General features: G+C 40.3%; 1 protein-coding gene across 1 annotated transcript in view; it reads left to right on the top strand.

Annotated features, from left to right (window-relative positions):
• PTCHD4 (patched domain containing 4) overlaps window positions 1-20318 on the top strand; it is a 177497-nt gene that overhangs the window by 46871 nt on the left and 110308 nt on the right. Inside the window, exon 2 of the mRNA XM_024766333.1 lies at window positions 3298-3778. Coding sequence (XP_024622101.1) covers window positions 3298-3778 — 481 coding nt within the window. The remainder of the gene's footprint in view (window positions 1-3297; window positions 3779-20318) is intronic.

The raw sequence follows: 20318 nt of genomic DNA, 5'->3' as shown, positions 1-20318 counted from the left end.
TGGACATTCGAAAGCTCTGTTGAATGAACATCGTGTACAGACCATTGCCCCAGTCAGCCTACTCAGTATAGTCTTGGGAAATACACTTTTATACGTTATTTGTTAGAGATTATTCTCCTGTTTTGTGGTGGAAGAGTTCCTTGGTTCCCAGCCCATAGGTGCTTCTATGTGGGAGAAACGAGGAATGAATATAACATATACTGTAATTATCCTCTGAGCAGAACTTCCCTGGATTTATAAGGAGTCAGGTGGGATTAATGGAGAGAGCACTGAATCATGTGACCTGGCATCATGCACATATAGTCTGCATTTCTCAGTAATTGGATAAGAAACCCTTGGCTGGTTCATTTCCCCTTGTAGGTTTCAGTTTTTCTCATCTATAAAATGAGTGATATAAGTATCTGAGTATAAATGTTTACATAATATTAAAGACATTTGTCAGCTCTATCATTCTATGAATTGAACCAGCATCATTAACATAAAATGAATTTAAGTCTCTAATTCATATCCTTGGGTCCACTTCTGCTCTCCCTCAATCTATTCACATTGAAGCCAGAGCCTGTTTGGACAGTTCTGAATGAGAGTGCATCATTCCTGCACCTAAAACCTTTCACTGGCTTCTGTTTGCACTAGGAGTAAAATAAGAACTCCTTGCCAGGCCTGCCAGGCCCTGCGTGGCCTATTGCTGGCCAAGCCCTCAGGCCTTGTCTCCTCCGCCTTTTTTCCTGAACTCGGCTGCAGCTGTTCTGGCCTTTCTTCCTGCTCCTTGAGCCCACCATGTTAATTTTCACCTCAAGGCCTTTGCACTACTCCCCCTCTGCCTGGTGCTTTCCTCTATTCTTCTATGGCCAAGTTTACGTCCTCACAGAGGGCTTAGCTCTAGAGGACACTTTGAACACACCATCTAACCTAGACACCTCCTGCCCAGCATTTAGTCCTATTTTATCTTCTCCTACTATTTCTATCTGAAATAATCTTCGTTAATCACTTAATTGCTGCTTTCCTGTTTCCTCTATTAGAATGTGTGCTTATTGAGAGCTGGCAGCTTCCCTATCTTGCTCGCTGGTAATTTCCCTGTGCCTAGAAGAAAGCCTGGTATATAATAAACACTCCATAATATTTGACTCAGTGAATTCACCCTGAGGTGTATTTAACTAATCACAGGTTATTTTTTAGAGACTACTTCCCTAAGTATGGGAAAAGTAAGAGATGGTATAAGTGTCTGGGAACAGTAGGAAGCCAGATGAAGAGAGGTATATGTAGAGATTAGAGGATGGTAGAGAAAAAAACCAATATCCTTTTTTTCAGTCTCTTCTGTCTAGTGTAATCTTAATCCAAAATATGTCAACATCACAGATAGGATTTCAAAGAAGTGGGAACAAGGGTGGAGCTAAAACTTACACCAAGCTTAAACAAAAATAAACAAGCCCAACTGAGGAGCAATTTGACCTGTACTGAAAGAGTGAAAATCATACATCACAGTCTCTCAGTGATAGGGCAGAATTTCCACCTCCTTACTCAAAGCTGGCCCACCTTTCCACCTGCAGCTCACTGGGGGACCCCAGAGAATTTAATCAAGACAGAGCCTTGGGAACCTACAGTCAGAATTTCAGTTTGATTTTTTATAAGGAAAAAAGATAGGAACATTACAAAGATGCCATGGGGAGTGGGAGAAACCCCAAGCAACGGGGAAAAAACCCTCAAATTAAATTCTTATTGAGAAATATATTGTTCATTTAGAGTTAGTCAGGTTGAATTAAATAGAAAGACTTTTTATTTAACATGTAGGGGGAAAATGGGTATATAGAGTGACTATAAAATTTCTTTCTTGCAATTCTTGATGGTCCCTACTAACAATATTTGTACGCTCTGTAAATTTCTCAAGCTTTTTGAGTTTCAACACATTCTTAAGTACTAGGGCAGCTTTGATGCAAATACAAAAAGTACCCCAGGTATAGGTGTCTGGTACTAAGTCCACAGTACTTGTTACACGTGTCTCTCGAGTACACAGCGCCTCACGGTTCTGTGAAAACAACCGTGGTTACCACACAGTTGGGTTTGTTGCCCTTCTGTACTACCTTTCTGTTTCCTGTTCTGACTCTACACTTTTAAATCCTCACGAGATACATGTCATGTCTTGCCTGATGTAGCGAACACATAAGCTGTTCATGGCATACATTTACCTCTGTGCCTGTGTCTCTTCTGGGACCTGATGCACCTTTTCAGAACCAGACTCCATCCTGCAACCTGCCACTGGGTTCGATATTCCATCTGACAAAAATTGCCATTGGAGTACATGACAGATGCGGCAAATTCGGCGATGGCTGTCAGGGATTTCTTTCTGAGTGTTAAGGCACACGGTTGAGAATTACTGCTCTGAATCTGTTTAAGCAGCTCAGTGTCCACCTTTCGTCTTCCTTAAAGAAGAGTGATTGCCCCTCTTATAAACCCTACTCTTATGATCTTGTCTACTCTACTTCACGTGAAATCCTGAAATTGAGATGACTTTTGACAACCCCACCTGAAATCTTAGTCTCATTTGTGGGGTTTGTCCACTGTGCTTTCTGGTCAACCTACAACTGGAGCAGGTATTTAAAGGGAACGTTGTAGTGAGTGAACAGGTGCTCACATTATATTTAGAAAACATGTCAATACTATTAAATTATTTGTAAAAAAAAACCCAGTATTTTCTTCTACTTGTTCTGCAATACACAGCTGTACCCCCAGAGTACAAAGAACAATGGATGTTTGTAATGTTTGTGTGTGTTGTGTGTGTTAGTGTAGGTGTGTGTGTGTTAATGTAGGTGTGTGTGTGTGTGTGTTAGTATGTGTGTGTGTTAACCCTAGAAAGTTCAGCATGTATTTATTAAACATAATTATTTTAATTTTTGAAAAGTTGTTAACTCATGCCATGCTTCACTTTTGGCTGAAACTGAATGATTAAACTTGATCCTGCATAAAGGAGTTATAATAGATTGTTACAGAAGGAAATGGTGAGAATGAGGGTATGGATGAGATCGAAATAATATGAATGTACATTTTCCTATGCATGTAGCAAGTCTTGTATAACTTCACAACGCTCGTTGCATCCTTTTTAATTCCGATCATTTTGCATGGTATCCCATGGAGCTCCAAAGAGTTGAGTATAAAATCCTAACATGCCACTCCACCCACATCAGTTCCACAGTCGCTGGAGTCTACCTCTGCCTTTTGTGCCCCTTCACTTAGAGTAAGACTCTGTTCTCTGGAATGCACATCCCTCTGGTAACTTCAGCCTCCCCTTTTTCTGTTTTCAAGGATGGGAGGAACAGTTTTATTGGACACCAACTGGGCGGGGTAGTGGAAGTGCCAAACAGCAAGGACCAGCGGGTCAAGTCAGCCAGAGCCATTCAAATCACCTACTACCTCCAGACCTATGGCTCTGCCACCCAAGACCTCATAGGGGAGAAGTGGGAGAATGAGTTCTGTAAGCTTATGAGGAAGCTCCAGGAGGAGCACCGGGACCTCCAGCTATACTCCTTAGCATCCTTCAGCCTCTGGAGAGACTTTCATAAGACCAGCATCCTGGCCAGAAACCAGGTCCTCGTGAGCCTTGTGCTGATCCTGACCACAGCCACCCTCTCCAGCTCCATGAAGGACTGCTTGCGTGGCAAGCCCTTCCTGGGCCTCCTGGGGGTGCTCACCGTGTGCATCTCCGTCGTCACCGCAGCTGGGATCTTCTTCATCACCGACGGAAAGTACAACTCCACCCTGCTGGGAATCCCGTTCTTTGCCATGGGTAACTATCCATCCTTGTGGTAATCGGCTTCTTGCCGGTTTAGGGCAAGGTAGTACATTTCTTGAATTCTCAGGTGGAAATCTGTTTTAATTTTTGCATTGGTATGTCTGTGATGTTGTGAAATTTTACCTGGGGTGCTGTCTGTTTTACCTGATTAGGCCTTTTTCAGTAAATTTTAGGCTGACCAAGGCACCTCATTTATGCCAGGGACTTTAATGCTGTCCAGTGTTTTTAAAGTACAAACTATTGTAAGCTTCTACTCAGCTTCTTCAAAAATTATAGGTTAAAGATCATGGGGTACGAAGTTAAGGAGGTCCAATACCTGTTTCACACAGATTTTTGTGGTTCATATTAGTGTTGCATCCTCAAACTGATGGTGATGAAGAGTGGATATCACGGGATGAAAATTCTGAGAGCCACCGATAGGTTCTAATTTCAAAGACCTTCATTAGACTTTGTTTATTAATTCATTTCAAAGTTTTTGCAGAGAATATACTCCATTTCCTCACCTCTATTTAAAATTTTTCTGCAACCACTTAAAGATGTGGCCTCTAACTTTTTGGTGTCTGTTGAAAACAATTCATGAGTATCTTCAGTCAAGATTATCCTTTCTTGTACATTTTTCCCAGACATACTTAAACGGTCTAGAAAATGGTATGTGAGTGTGTATGTATGTGTGTATGTGTGTGTGTACGTGCACGCATGCACATGTGTGTGTTTCTTGCAAAAGAGAAGATCAAGTCTGGGAAGAAAAGTGAGTGATGGTTCATCAACAAGACTGATGGCACTTATCAGAATAGAGATGATGACGGTGATTATTTGTGGTGCCACTGAAGAGTTCTGTCAGATGTGGTACAATTCCATACATGCAGCAAAGGATAAACTGTGAAAATGGCCTCTAGATGGTGAACTGACACGCACAAGAGAGTCTTCAGCTGTAAAATAATTGCTTTTCCCTTCCCAGGTTAATATCAGCCCTAAATTATAGCTTTATTATTGAGTAAAAAAAGATGTAGGCATGCAGTTAAAGTCTTCCAGGTGATCTGGGCCCTTTTCATTTTGACCTAAACAAACGTTTTCGAGAACAACGTTGCAAAGTGGATTTATCTGGAAACCCATCTTCACTGTGGCCCTGTTAGCTCATCTCGGTAAGTCTCAGTTTCCTCTTGTATAAAATGAGGATAAATGAAAAGCCAGTTCCAATTTGACCTCTATGGTACAGCAATATTTCTACTTAAAACTAAATAATAATAACAATGATAATAATAATAAAGCAGCTATGCTTATTATCACTTAAAAAAATAAAATGAGGATAATGATTGGATAATAATGATGAGGATAAAAAATAAGTCAAAGAATTGTTTTCTGAACGTAATAGAATATACCTAAAGGTAATACGACAGGGTAGACACTCAGTAAGTATCATCGAGTTTTAGTCGTTAAGCTGGTGTGTTACGTGCAGTGGATTCAGTGATGTATAAGAAACAGCCCTTGGCTTCAAGAAATTGAAAGTCTTTCTTGCATTCTGCATATCATGTTTAAATGCATGTTCATCTTGTTAACAAAAAGTTTTTCTATTTGCTAAAGAAATATATGAAATTTTTTTTCACCAGTGACGAGGATAGGTCTAGATTTGAACCACTTATACTTGTTATGTTTTGTGGGCTCAGTCCTTTAACTTCATAATATAAGATTCATATGAATCATGCAGCATGATTCACAAATGAAACATGGATCATTCGAGATGGACAAATTAGGCACCTTATAGCCAAGAGGGCTTTTTCTAAAACTGGTGGCAATCTAATTAGGTAGTGGAAAGATTTAGCAGGAAAATTCTATAATGTATAGAATTATATTTCATACAAATAAGGAGAAAAATTGTCTCCAGTGATGCTGAATTGTATTCTAGGCTCAGATACTAAATCAGTGGTATTTTCATTCCTTAAAGAAATAATAAGAACACTGAAAGCCACAGTGAGGTAAATGTCCAAACCCTAAAACACACACTTTTCACATTTTCTCCTCTCTCAGTCATCTTTATAATCACAAATCAGCCCTGGACAGGGTCGGTGCAGACTCCAAAAGCCTGGTAAATGGTTACTTTTCAGTATTGCTGCACTTCAAGTTCTTACAATAATCTTAGAAGAACTTTCCTGCTATGTTCTGAAAACATAACAACAGTAGACCTATAAATATATACTTATTTAAGGTATTCGCTCCATCAAGGGGGAGTTGGTTTTGTTGAGTTGTGTTTTGTTTGTAAAATGATCATAATGGTAAAGATACCATGATGGAGAACTAGTGAAATAAAAGGGATATGCCACAGAGCTAGGACATCTGGGTTTCCATCCCAGCTTTTCCACTAACTTTGTATGTTTTGTTGGGCAAGTTAGGTATAGTCCCTTTGTCCCAGTTCTTCATCTATTTTTTAAAATTTATTTGTTTATTTGTTTTTATTTTTGGCTGTGTTGGGTCTTCGTCGCTTGTGCACGGGCTTTCTCTAGTTGTGGTGAGCGGGGGCTACTCTTCGTTGCGGTGTGCGGGCTTCTCATTGTCATGGCTTCTCTTGTTGCAGAGCACAGGCTCTAGGCACGCGGGCATCAGTAGTTGTGGTACGCAGACTCAGTAGTTATGGCTCTCGGGCTCAGGCTCATTAGTTGTGGTGCACGGGCTTAGTTGCTCTGTGGCATGTGGGATCTTCCCCGGCCAGGGATCGAACCCATGTCCGCTGCATTGGCAGGCAGATTCTTAACCACTGCACCACCAGGGAAACCCCAGTTTTTCATCTATTAAATGAAGGATTTGGGCTCTTCAGTCTTAAATTTTGAAGTTCCTACATTATTCGTTTCATTCTTCAACTGAAGTTAGAATTTGATCATTCTTTTGTAAAAACCTTGAAGGTTTGTATTATCTTCAAACTTCTAACCTCCATTCTCCTTTATTGACTCTGTGTGTGTGTGTGTGTGTGTGTGTGTGAGAGAGAGAGAGAGAGAGAGAGAGAGAGAGAGAGAGATTGAGAGAGATTGAGAGCTGAGTTTGGCAGATACATCCCTTCTGGTGGTACACACAGCATTGTTTAAAAGTAGTCCTTTGATGAATTAGTTTACATTGTGTCAAAACTGCATAATCCAGTGTTAGTTGGGTATAAGGAAAAGAAGCCCAACTCTTTTTATAAACCTCTATTTCTATTCCTATCTTCCTACAAAGATTTCTTTAAGGTAGTGAATATTCACTTCATTATGCTCCAAGATTCAAGCCATTCATCCTCATTAGAACTTATCCCTGAAGCTGGGTATGTTGCTTAGGTGTTCTACTCTTCAACCATTCTATTTTTGACCAACTATCTTTCTTTAATACTGCATCTGCTTGTTCTTTTTTCTGACCATTCATCCAGTTAATACCCGCAATGTCATTTCAGAGGCATGTATTCTGTACTTCCATATCCTTCATTTTTAAAGCCTGTACCAATTTTTATATTTTGGCTTGTGTCCCTATAGGTAAATGTGTGTTTGTTGAATTGTACGTTCAATATTTAGGCTTAGAAAAGAAGATAATTATAAGCATGTGTATTCTCTCTAGAAAAGATTTCAGAGAGAGAAATCCAGACTCATAATAATTTCTTTAAAAATGCTTAAAATGACCCCTTTTAGCTCCAGCTTAATGACCTTTCTCTATACAAGCATAAACCAATGAGAATGCCACTAATTTAATTTATAACTCATTGTCGGCCTTTTTTTCACCTCATTTGCTTTATGTGGATGTGTTTCCTCTTTCTGGAAGGAGAAATATGGGCTAATATCGCACACTGATGCCAAGCTGGCTCCTGCTGTATCTTGCTGATCTTCTGTGGGTAGTTGCCAGGGACATTAGGAGCCTTGGTTCACTATTATTTTTGCTGTCCATCCTGAGTTTGTTTTATATGCCAGGAGTCTTACTTTAGTCAGCTTGATGTCACTGGACATGTGCAGATGACTCGTTTTTTTCAGGTGAACCCAGGGTTTCCAGATAGGAGACCTTCTCATTCATCATCCAAAAACTGAGCTCCATATTCATTTACTTATTAGTTTATTCAAATATTTATTGAGCACCTACCATGTTCTGGAGTAAAAAGTATTGAACAGAACTGATCAAGTTGTTGCCCATGTGGATCTTACATTCTAAGCCTGCTAAGGGAAAGTGTCAGACAATAAACAAATAAATATAAACTGTGTTATGTTATTGATAAGTGATATAAAGTATAATTGTAAAACAGGATAAGAGATAAAGAGCATAGGTGGTCAGAGAAAAGCCTTTCTAAACAAGTGAATTTGAAACAGAGAGCCAAATAAACTGAAGAAGGAACCATGCACTAACTGAGAAAAGAGTGTCTTTGACAAAGAGAACTATCCATGCAAAAGCCTTGAGATGGACCTTACTTGGTGAAGTTAAGAAAGAGCAAGAAAGGGAGTGTGGGGCTTCCCTGGTGGCGCAGTGGTTGGGAGTCCGCCTGCCGATGCAGGGGACACGGGTTCGTATCCCGGTCCGGGAGGATCCCGCATGCCGCGAAGCGGCTGGGCCCGTGGGCCATGGCCGCTGAGCCTGCGCGTCTGGAGCCTGTGCTCCGCGACGGGAGAGGCCACAACAGTGAGAGGCCCATATACCGCAAAAAAAAAAAAAAAAAAAAAAAAGAAAGGGAGTGTGGCTGGAGCAGAGTGGGCACCTGTCTGAGTATTATGCAATGTAGCATACAGCCAGGTCACATAGGGCACAGAGAACTTAATACTTAAGATGGTAAGCTATCTGAAGCATTTTGAGATGAGAGTGTGATCTGACTTACATTTTATGGAAATGAGTCTCAATGGAGCAAGAATGGTTTATAGGTTATAACTCATACATAGGTGAGAGGTTATTGCAAAATCTTCATGGGTTATAATGGTGGCTTGAAATAGCATGGGAGCAGTGACAGAGGTAAAAAGGGATTAGACTCAGGATACAATACTGGAAAATAGAATTCACAGGATTTGCTGAAGGAGTGGATATGGTATGTAAGAGAAAGAGGAGTCACGGATGACCCCGAGCTTTGAGGACTGAATAACTAATCGAAAGCAGTTGTCGTTTACTGTCACAGGGAGATCGTGGGAGGAATAAGTTGTGGGGGAAATACAAGAGTTTCGTTTCCCATGTGCTCAGGTGCCTATTAAGTATCCAAGTGGGAAAATGTGGAATTGGCGATATAAGACAGTATGCAGATCAGGTTCAGAAGTAAAATCTATTAAGTTGGAGCTGAAAATATAAATTTTGGATTCATCATGACATACCTAATAATGAAAGCCATGGAATCTGATAAGATCAACTGGAAAGATAAATATTGATGGAAAATAGAAGTCGTCTAAAATCTGAGCCCAGGAGTATTCCAACGCTTATGATTGGGCAGATGAAAGTGATTCAGAAAATGACACTAAGAAGGATTAGGCTATCAAGTGGGATAGCAGAACCAAGGGAGAATAGTGTCCCAGCAGCCAAGTCAAGAAGGTGTTTCATGAAGGAGCAAGAGATCAATTGTTCCAATAGCTGCTAAGAAATTGTGTCCGGTGAGAACTGAGAATTGGTCGTTTGATTTAGGAATTTTTTTTTTTTTTTTTTTTTTTTTGCGGTACGCGGGCCTCTCCCTGTTGTGGTCTCTCCCATTGCGGAGCACAGGCTCCGGACACGCAGGCTCAGCGGCCATGGCTCACGGGCCCAGCCGCTCCACGGCATGTGGGATCTTCCCGGACCGGGGCACGAACCCACGGCCCCTGCATTGGCAGGCGGACTCTCAACGACTGCGCCACCAGGGAAGCCCTGATTTAGGAATTTGAAGGTCATGAATGACTTTGGCAAGAGCTGCTTTAGAGGAGAGCTGAGGTAATTTAAAGAGGTTCAGTAGAGCTTGGAGCATAGGAAGTGAAGACAGTGAGTAAAGCTAATTCTTCTAAGGAATTTTTGCACTAAAGGGAAATAATGATTTATGCAGTTGGGGATGACATGCAGTAGAGAAAGGTTCATAGTAAAGCAGAGAGAAGAGATTGCAGAAGCAATGTCATTGAGCAGGAGAGAGAGATAGGACGGGATTCAGAGCACAGCTAGAATCATTGGCTTTATATAAGAGCCTAGATGGCTCTCATCTACAGTTAAGAAAAGGGAAGGCAGAAAATATGGACAGATCCAGATAGATTGGTACATGTGGGGGTGGAACCACGTGGAAATTCTCTTCTATGGCTTCAACTTTGTCAGTAAAATAGGAAGCAAGTCATCAGCTGAGAATAAATTTGGGGAAGGAGACATTAATTTGAGGAAAGTGAAGGGATTCTTAAAGAGTCACTTCAGAAAATTGGAGAATAAAGAAGAAAATTTAGGTGAATAACTAGGAAGCACAAGGATCTCCTTGATGTTTACGTGCATGAATTAAAAAAAAGAAATCAGTTAGCGTGTTTGCTGAGTCGGTCCCCCCTCCAGCCATATATAGCTGCTTGGGGGAGGAGTTGAGTAGGCATTGAGATGAATTTAATCAGAAAGAAATTCCCAGAAAAAAAAAAAAAGAGGGTTTATAGTGTATGCAAAAGAGTGACTGTAATGACAGATCATGAACGTTGTAATAGTTAGGATCAGCTAGACTATGTTGCAGTAACAAATAATGCCTTAAATCCATTTAGTTTAAGAGGACAAAGATTAACTTCTTGCTCATATCACAGTTTGGTGTGGGTCGGGAAGCTCTCTTTGGAAACTCTTTGCCACCAGAGATTCAGGGATTTAGGATGCCTCTGTCTTACATGTTGCCTTCTCAGAGTTTGTGCTCCCCGGCATGTACACAAATGAGGGAATAATTAGAGAAATCACACTACTTATTAACTACCTTGTACCCAAACTGATTTAGTTACTTCTCATCACATGCTCTTGGCCAGAACTAGACATATGGCCATAAACTAACTGTGAGGGAGGATAGAAAATGTAGGAGAGCAAATGGATTATTTTATGAGCATCAACTGTCTCTTCCACATAAACTAAGCCAAACAGTAAAGGTAACGAGGATTTATTTTGCCTCATCAGCGTGGTAAAACACTGATAAGGTCAAAATATTATATTATTTGTGGGGTCAGAGAATTGTCTTAGGTTGGAGTCTGTTCTGGTTATCTGTTTCTGTATAATAAACACCACAAAACTGGGTAGTGTAAAACAACAACCATTAGATTATGCTTGTGGATTCTGTGGGTCAGTATTTTGGAAATGGCACAGTGAGGTGAGTTCCTCCCACCTCTAGAATTTCTAGAGCCTCCGCTGAGGATGGCTTGAATATCTGAGGTCTGGCATAGTTGGATCTAGAACAACAGTTTTCAACATGGCTTCTTCGCTCACATGGCTGGTACCAAGTCTGGGACTTCTGAAGGAGAATCTCAGCTGGAGCTGTTGAGCATAGCATCTAAATTTGGCCTCTCCAGCATGGTGTTCCTGGGGTAGTCAGACTTCTTATACGGTGGTTCAGGGCTCCAAGAAAACGTTATGCACAAGAGAAGGACAAAAGTTCAGGGCTGGCTTAGACATAGAAGTCCCATAGCATCACATCAGCCCTATTCTACCATCTGAGTACCAGTCACTAAGGCCAGCCCAGATCCCAGAGGAGGGCAGTGGGACTCCACCTCTTAAGACAGTGGCAGAGAACTGAAAGAGTGGCAGAGTCACATTGTAGAAGAGCATGTAGAATGGGAGCTACTGTTGTGGTCACCTTTGGGAAGTGCAATCACCACACAGTCGTAATGTGAGTGAGGTGCAAAGATAGAGGTGGATTCCAGAGATGCTTGCTATAAAGGTTTTAAGATGAGATTATTACTGATGACAATGGCTATGATTTGATCATTTGGGGATGGAAGACAAATGTTAAATTAAAGACATTAGATGTTCAAAGGACCCAATTTAACAGACATAGATATTCCGTGATCTCCAAGGCCCAACAAATCTGGTATCTGCTAACCTTCTGACCTCAGGTTCAACCTGTCTGTCTCTCCTGTACACCTGGAAGGCTCTTCCTCAGATGTTTCCTTACCTCCTGCAGGTCTTTATACAAATGGCACCTTCTCAGTGGGGACTTTCCTGGCCACTCTATCAGAAACCACAAGTGCTTCACCAGTACTCCCTTTCTCCCTCTCTGATTCGGTTTTCTCCTTAGAGCTCATCACTATCTAACATACAGTATACTTTACTTTTTGGCTCGTTTTCCCCGCCATAGAATGTAAGCCCCCAAAGGATGTAAATTTTTATTTTTCCATTCACCGCTGTTTTCCAAATACTTCAAACAGTACTGGCCTCGGGTTGGCACTCAACAAATATATGTGGAATTAATGAATGAATGGTCTGTTAGCGTTTCTCGAATGGGTTATAGTCTATTAGAGAGTCATTTAATTTAGCGTATCATGATCCATGTTTATATTTCACTTATGGGGAATAAAAGAGAGTAGAAAAGGACAGGAAATACCAAAAGGTGTTACACATAGTAAAGTGTTATTGCATCGTACTTTTGTTTCAGTTTAATATACATGTGTATAATAGACATGATATAAGATATATTGCCTAATGTGGGCCACAATCAAAATTTTCAGAAAACACACTGTCTAGAAACTTCTTTGGACTAATGTCGTACAGAGACACAGTGATAGGTAAGGATTTGTTGTTAGGGAGGCAACTGGGAGAACTCATCAGAAGCATGGGTAGCTGCTCCTCTTGGTTCTGCTGGAGACAGAATCTGGATTTACAAAGGGGAAGGTATTGCCAGGGACATAAGGTATTACTTCTTGAGCACTTTTATTTTCCTCGACTTCGACCAGCACAGTGTTTGGCATATAATGAGCCCTCTAAGGTTTGATGGTTGGCTAAAATTTTTTAATGATTATATTAAGGGTTTTGAAATGTTTCTCAATAAGTTAGTTTTGCCACAGGACCTGTTTTACTCGGGGTCATTAAACCTATCAAAAGCCTGCCCCAAATAACCCTATCGCTAGAAGCTCTCTTATTGGAGCTATTTTTTAGCTATGTCAGTTGCAGCCACCCTGCTCTTGGTGATAAATAATCATCTTCTTTGGGAAAATGTTGGTCAATGATGTGAAAATATCTCTCTGTTTAGAGGCTTGGAGTCAGAAGGCCTGGAGTCCAGTCAAGTCCCTGTCCATTCAGGTGACTTCTCCTTGGGCCTCCCATGTTTTCTCTTTCATAAGATGAGGAAGTCGGACTGATTGGTCCTTAACATCTTTTCCACCTCTACTCCTTAATCAGTGAATCATTCGTGTGACATTTAGGCTATATGTTATCTAGGTTTTTGGCTCGTTGGGAGCTGGAACTGGGTCTACTTGTCATCTTTTCAAGTGTCTAGTCCAAAGTTTCCATAGCATGCATTTTACAAATGTTGACTTTTGCAAGAGAAGGCTTAACTTTTGGTTGTCTTTAGCTTAGATATCTTAATGTCCTTATTTTTTATATGTTATTCTTCCGTTTTCATTTCTTTATATTGATCTCTGTTCTTTTTGTAGCTGTGAAATGGACCTCCCGGAACAGAAATTTTTAACAAGTTAAGATGTTGTCTCACTAACTGGTTTTTGTAGACCTTTTGAAGGAGGTGGGAAGGGACCAGATCTTGGCATAACAAGAAGCTGAATTTTATGCCAAGCATTTGAGGTAGCATTGAATAGTATGTAGTTTTCATTGTGAAGCACTGTCCAACATTACTAATAACTATATCCTGACTCCTTAAGATTCTTATTTTCTTTTGAATCCACCTCCATCTGTTGCGCTTTTTACTGCTAATGAGCTTCCTCCCATGGTAGCTGGAATTTAGGAATGAGGAAGAGTATTTATATAACAAAATTTTACTCAGGGTGAAAAGCATATGGGCCCATTTTGGTGATTGTGTTTATCTCAAGGGTAGGTGATGTGCTAGTTTAGACTTTTAAAATGGAAAGATTTGTAATTAAGCCTTACGCTTTCTAATATGTTATGCCCTTGCTTTTTTACTTCTTAAATCAGATAGTGAATTCGGCTTGAATATTTAAGCAGACAGGGAAAGGAGAGAGACATCAATTTATCCGGTATATGGTAGAACTGTTCCTATGTCAGCTTCTACCACTTCTCCAGTGTGGACATCTAAGCCTTCCTCAAATATGCATCTGTCACAAGCAACCCTAACTATCCTCATTAATTGAAGTTGACTTGATTGTCATATGAGAATGTTCAAGAAAAAAATATTCCTGATGCAGAAGAGCTGCAGTTGCCAACCAGATCAGGATTTTCTGCAGTGCTGCATCAAGGTAAAAATTGCAATTCAAACTCCTGAAACTTGAAGGGTGAAAATGCATTAAGGCTATGCCATTGCTTTTCTGAAGAAAAGCAAAGTCTCAGCCAGATAAAGCTCATTTACAAACTAGAGACTTATTTCCAAGATTCAATTCATTTCCAAGCCAGTATTTTCATACCCAGTCATTGAAAATTAGCAGAGAAAAATGAGATTAATCCTGCATTGGTTTGAGGGTCCTAGAGGCCAGCCTTGGGCTTCCAAGAATTGAAGAATCCTTGTACACTGATTTTCACCTGGCTTCCTGGAACACGGTGGTTTGTGAATGCATCAAATATCTGTGTGTCATCGTGATTGATTTTCTTTGTAATGAGAGAGCAATGCCTTCATCCAGACCAAGGCCAAACTCTATTATTCAAGCCTTGGCTTATAGATATCACTCTGTACCCTTAGAGAAGTTATATTTAATATAAAGAAGATGCTGCTACTTTTCCTACTGCTTCTCACACTGACTTGGCCCAAATGGAATAAGAATATGTCCTGGCCAGTGATACTTCTAGTGATTGTTTCAATGTTAAGTGGAACATCCTAAAGTAAATATCATACTTAATAGTATAAATCAACAAAGTATTAGTTAAGAAAATTTACTAATAGTGTTTGAGATAATAAAAAACATAGAGTATAACCATAATAGTCAATGATATAAACGAAATAGTGAAGGAAAAGGAGATAATTTTATCAGAAAGGACTGGATATAAGTAGGTTAAACTACATTTTAGCAAAAAAAATAAAAAGTGGTGGATTTGGGGAGAAACAGATTAGATGGCTCATTTCATTGAATGAAAACCAATCAAAATCACACACACACACACACACACACACACAAAGAGAAACCAGTGGAAGGCACCTAACTTGCAGATTTTGGGGTGAAACTGTGATGCATATAATAAGGACTCATAATAATTAACTGCAAGTTGCTAGATTCACTCTATAATTCAGTCACCTTCCTCTTCCTTTCCTCTGTCAAAGTCAAGGGTCAGGGCAACTTTATAATAAAGTTTACTGTGTTGGTACAATGTTTTGCGAATAAGAAGTGCTCAATAATTATTTCTTGAATGAATGACTTGTAATTTCACTAGCTCACAGCAGACATGAAGGAGATTTTTATTAGAAATGGATAAAAATCTGTGTTTGAAATTGTTCGTGTTCTTTGAAAAATTTTAGAACCATGGCTTTTAAACAAAGCCATTGAAAGTGTTTATGTAATGAGGAGATTGTGAATTTCCAAACATGAGAGTATAGTCTAAATGTTGTATCTTTTGTTTGGTGAATCATGCACCTTAAAAGTATCCCGTTGGCCATTTGATCATGCAGATGGCTTCCTGTTCACCCAGAGGAACGTAGGGCAGCTGTTTCCATTAAATGAGGAAATATTTAGTTCTTGAAAATAGTTCATGAGAACTATTCTCAAGCCTGGAGAGGAGCCAAGGTCAGAACCTGTATTACTTGATTTTCCCTCCCAGGTTCCTTGACTCTGTTAGCAGTTCTCAAACTCGGCCCTGGGGAGTCCTCAGGATGTGCTGGGGGTACAATGGGCCTCAGAAAGAATTAAGCCCCCAGAAGTCCTGGCTACTCCTTCCTGCTTCCGAACAGAAACTTTGTTCTGATATTTTTACATGACAAGTCTCCATAGATATTTAGTTTTAGGAAAAATTCCTGTGAATTAAAAAAAAAAAATGTTTGAAAACTGCCCGTCCTCTACCATCCTGTAGTGCCTCTTTCATAATAAAATGGAAGGTAGAAACTAAACTTGAGGTGAACTAAGTGTATCTTACAGTCTGGGTGGCTGTGCTTTGATCAACTGTTATATCCACAGACAGCCTGTAGTCTTTTTGTTGAAGTATTCCTAGAGGCAGGATGTCTACTTAAGACCTTAACTTTCTCTCTTGCAGACAAGTTAACCTATTTTTAAGATGCAGAAAATCCAAAAGGATGGAGGCAGTGAGGTTGTATCTCTGTCATGAGAACTAAGTAAGACTGCCAAGAGGCTCCAAAGGGTAGAAGTAATTGTAATTTTACTGTATTCTAGGGTTAGAATGGCTGTCTTACAGGTCAAAAAATTGTACTATAAAAACACAGTGACAAAACTAGATTCTCAGTGAAAGAATCCCGTTAACTAGGTTGACAAGGGTAATATGTTAGCCAGAATCTCTGTTCTGGTAACCTTTTCAAAAAGTGGTTTACACTAGCTAGGCTTCCCTTTCTCAAGATATATAAAAAAGACTCAGAGGGCTATGTGATGAGCATAAATTAAAACACAGTGAGGCAGCATGTGATCCCTGATGCAGGCAGGCAGACCAGCAGGGCGGGGTGGGAAGCGCTGGTGGTGCCAGTGATGAGTGCGCCCTCCCGTCTCACAGAGACCGCCGAGTTCCGTCAAGTCTAACTTTTTAGGACTTCCCTGGTGGCACCGTAGTTAAGAATCCGCCTGCCAGTGCAGGGGACATGGGTTCGAGCCCTGGTCCGGGGGGATCCCACATGCTGCGGAAGCAACTAAGCCTGTGCGCCACAACTACAGAGCCCGTGTGCTTCAACTACTGAGCCCGCACACCTAGAGCCTGCGCTTACCGCAACTAGAGAACACCCGCACACGGCAATGAAGACCTGATGCAGCCAAAAATAAATAAAATAAATAAATTTAAAACAAACAAGCAAACAAAAAAACCCACAGTGATGTCTGATGGATTTCCTTGTTTCCCACAAAGAATGATGCCAAAATGCCCACCCGTGCCTCCCAGATTCAGTGTCATTCTCCCTTGGGAAGTTCTGTGTACCCAATACAGATGCTCACATTGCTAGACCTTACCATTCATTCTGTGTTGGCCGCCACCATTGATAAGCTTTCTCTCTAAGATGATTCTCTAAGATGACTCAATATCACTATGTAGTAAACAAAGTAAGTAAAGAGTGTTTCTGTTGGGACTAGGAGACATTCTTTCTCCTTTGATTATTTACTAATGAGTTTAATCCTCAGAGAGGGACCATCTTTCTATGATTTCCAAGTGTTTGTGGTTCCTCCTTTCTATTCCCCCTGTGATCTTTCTTTTTGGTTTATTATTTATTCCAGTCTGTTTATCCCTTTGCCCTTTCTGCTCATTCTTCTTAACCTTATCCTGAAAGATGAGAACCTTAAAGCAGTAGCAGGTTATGTGAGTTCCTGTATTCCCCACCCTATCCAAACAAGGTTATCAACACACCATCTACTCACTCAGGTCAGCACTGCTGTGTGTCTATAGCAGTCTGGCCAAGGGAGACATGTCTGTCAAAGGAGGCCTGTGGGCTTCATCTCTATGCAGCCTCTAATTCCAATTTCCTTCACATTCTTTGCTCAGACCAAAACCAAACTGCTATGTGGCCAGATATACAAGGCTGTTTCATGATATTCCTTTTCCTGGAGATTCCCTTCTATCTCTGCTTTGTTCTGATTTTCAAAGCTTAAATGCCTCTTGCTCTATGGAAATTTTTAATGACTTCTAAACCCAAGAACGACTGATTTTCCTTTTTGCTTATCCTTGTTTACATGCCTATATTTACTTCCATGTTAGGCTGCAGAGCTTTCATTAGAAAGGATCAACTTACTGTTTTTGTATCCTTAGCAACTAGTAGTGGGCCTAGCACAATTAGGAAGTATTTTAAAATTATTTTCGGACTGACCATTCTGCCATATTAGCCCACTATGCATAACTGGCCTTCACCTTGGGTTCCTTGAAAAGCACTTGTGCCTGTAACTCTCTGTTTGCACTCTCCATCATCACCAACAGATTTTCTTCTCTAACCTTTCTCTTCCCTGATCTTTGCTCTGGAAGGCTGATTCCTATGGACGCATCACCCAGGCTCCCTTTTCCTCTGGCTTTGGGTTGGATTTGGCCACCAAGAGGCATCACCAGGAGATAGTAGGACAGAAGGAGAAAGAGGTCAAGGTCTTTCTTCCCTGCTCCCTCCCTCCCTGCATTGGCATTATTTCTCTGGCAATAACTCCAGTCTCTGACAGGCAGCCACTCCTCTGTATCTATAGCTCTTACTGGACCCTGATCATACTATTTCCTCCCTTTATTCTGTTAGACTTAAAAGTGGTAACAGCTTCCTGCTCTTGATAGTCTCTGGGTACCTCAACATCCCTTGTTGTTGTTTCTTTTCCCATTGGCTCTGCTCATATCTCTGTAAGTAGTCTTTCAATTAAGGTTTTTTATTTATACCATTTGAAGGATTTCTATATGTCCTACCAAGCCTTTCAATCTCTTGCAAGATATACAGCATCCCAGTATCTTGTTGGATCTGACATTCTGCCCTCAAGTCCATCCGCCTACCTTAATTCTCTGCTTAACACTAGCCAACCAACCTTCTCTAAGGGCACTGAATCCTACTCTCTACCAGCCCAACTCCTGGTCACCCATGGACCTAAGGAGCAGTCTGCCTTGCCTACCTGAATTTGATTACCAGTTGACATCTGGACATCTGCAGTCACGTTCTGCCTGCCATTTTGGACATCTTAGGTTAACAATGTCCCTTGGACAACGGGCAGTGTATCTCTTTTTAGAAGCCATTCTTGTGTCAGGACTTTGCTTTCTCCAGTAAGCTGAAGTCTTGAGGGCATGCAAGCTTCCTATGCAGACTTGTTTTTGTACTTTTCACGGCTATTACGATAGGCCGTTTTTGAGAAAGATCCTACAGAAAAAGTTTTAAACAGAAATGTTTTTACCATCACCCTTGGTAAAACTTAGGGCTGGCATTAATAGAGGCTATGCCTTCTGCAAAGCAAGAATGAGAAGTTATCTCATTGGAAAATTCCATATCACCATAATCATTTTTAGGTCATGGTGGCTATTTTACTCCTTGTACCTAGTTTAAGCTAAAAGTAGTTTAATATAAAATTGTTGCCTTACAGTCAAATTTTCCAAATATATATAAAAAGAGGCTGCCTGTCCTTGTTTTGTGCCATGGTGCCTGTGCTTTTGCAGCTGAAAATAGCATTGGTGCTTGTTCTTGGCACATTTTACTGCAAGCTTCTACCTAATTTGCTGTCCACACTCCCCCCGAAGTCCTTTTCAGCATTGCCACTTTCCAAGTATTTCCTTCTCATTGACTATCTATGTCTCACTTTCCACAAAGCTATTCATTTTCCAGTTTTGAGGTTGACACACATCCTTCTACTAACTCTCTTCTTGCTAGAATCCCTGTTTTCTATTCCTGGGTAGTAGGTTTTTGTTTTTGTCTAACTCATTTGTTTCCATTATTACAAAAACAATGCATTTTTAGGAAAACATTGAAAGATAAACAAAATCTAAAACCATCATCCAGAGATAATTTTTGATAAAAATTTCATGTTTATTCTTTGACTATATCTATAGAGAGATAAATATGTCAATATATGAAACAAAACGAGATGACTGTATATATATACTATTATGCAGCCTGCTTAATTCAATAACTCAACAATTTCCATATGTGCAAAAAAAGTGTAAAACTTGAATATATACTATTTTCACTAATAGTTATATGTTAACATGTGTGAATACTGCTCAGATTAAAACATAGAACATCACCAGCATTCCTATAGCCTCTTTCTAATCATACCCTCTCCCTCGCAATAATCATTATCCTGACTTTTTTTTTTTTTTGCGGTACGCGGGCCTCTCACCGTTGTGGCCTCCCCCGTTGCAGAGCACAGGCTCCGGACACACAGGCTCAGCGTCCATGGCTCACAGACCCAGCCGCTCCTTGGCACGTGGGATCTTCCCAGACCGGGGCATGAACCCGTGTCCCCCGCATCGGCAGGCGGACTCTCAACCCCTGCGCCACCAGGGAAGCCCTATCCTGACTTTTAAGGTTATCAGCTCTTAGCTGTTCTGCATAGTTTCACAACCTATGTTATAATGTACATAAAAATATATATTATTATCTCTTCTAGGTAAACTAAATATTTTATCAATGTAAACTGATTTTCTATCTCTAAAAACAATTTTTGCTGTAAAGTCTGTTTAGCTCCATCAGAATCTTTTGTTTATATTTTTAAAATATATATATTTCCATTCTTTAAGTATCAACCTTTCTGTTTTCTTAGATTTTCTATATGTGTCTTGTAAGTTGCATATAGTTGGATATGGAGATTTTTCCTGTCTTAATGATTTTTGTCTTTTAGCTGAAGAACTTAATCCCTTTAGTTCCTTTAATATAATTTCATATATTCGA

The sequence above is a fragment of the Neophocaena asiaeorientalis genome, unplaced genomic scaffold (assembly GCF_003031525.2).
Source record: "Neophocaena asiaeorientalis asiaeorientalis breed wild unplaced genomic scaffold, Neophocaena_asiaeorientalis_V1.1 scaffold46, whole genome shotgun sequence".
Classification (NCBI taxonomy): Eukaryota; Metazoa; Chordata; class Mammalia; order Artiodactyla; family Phocoenidae; genus Neophocaena; species Neophocaena asiaeorientalis.
This window is presented reverse-complemented; position numbering and strand designations above follow the sequence as displayed.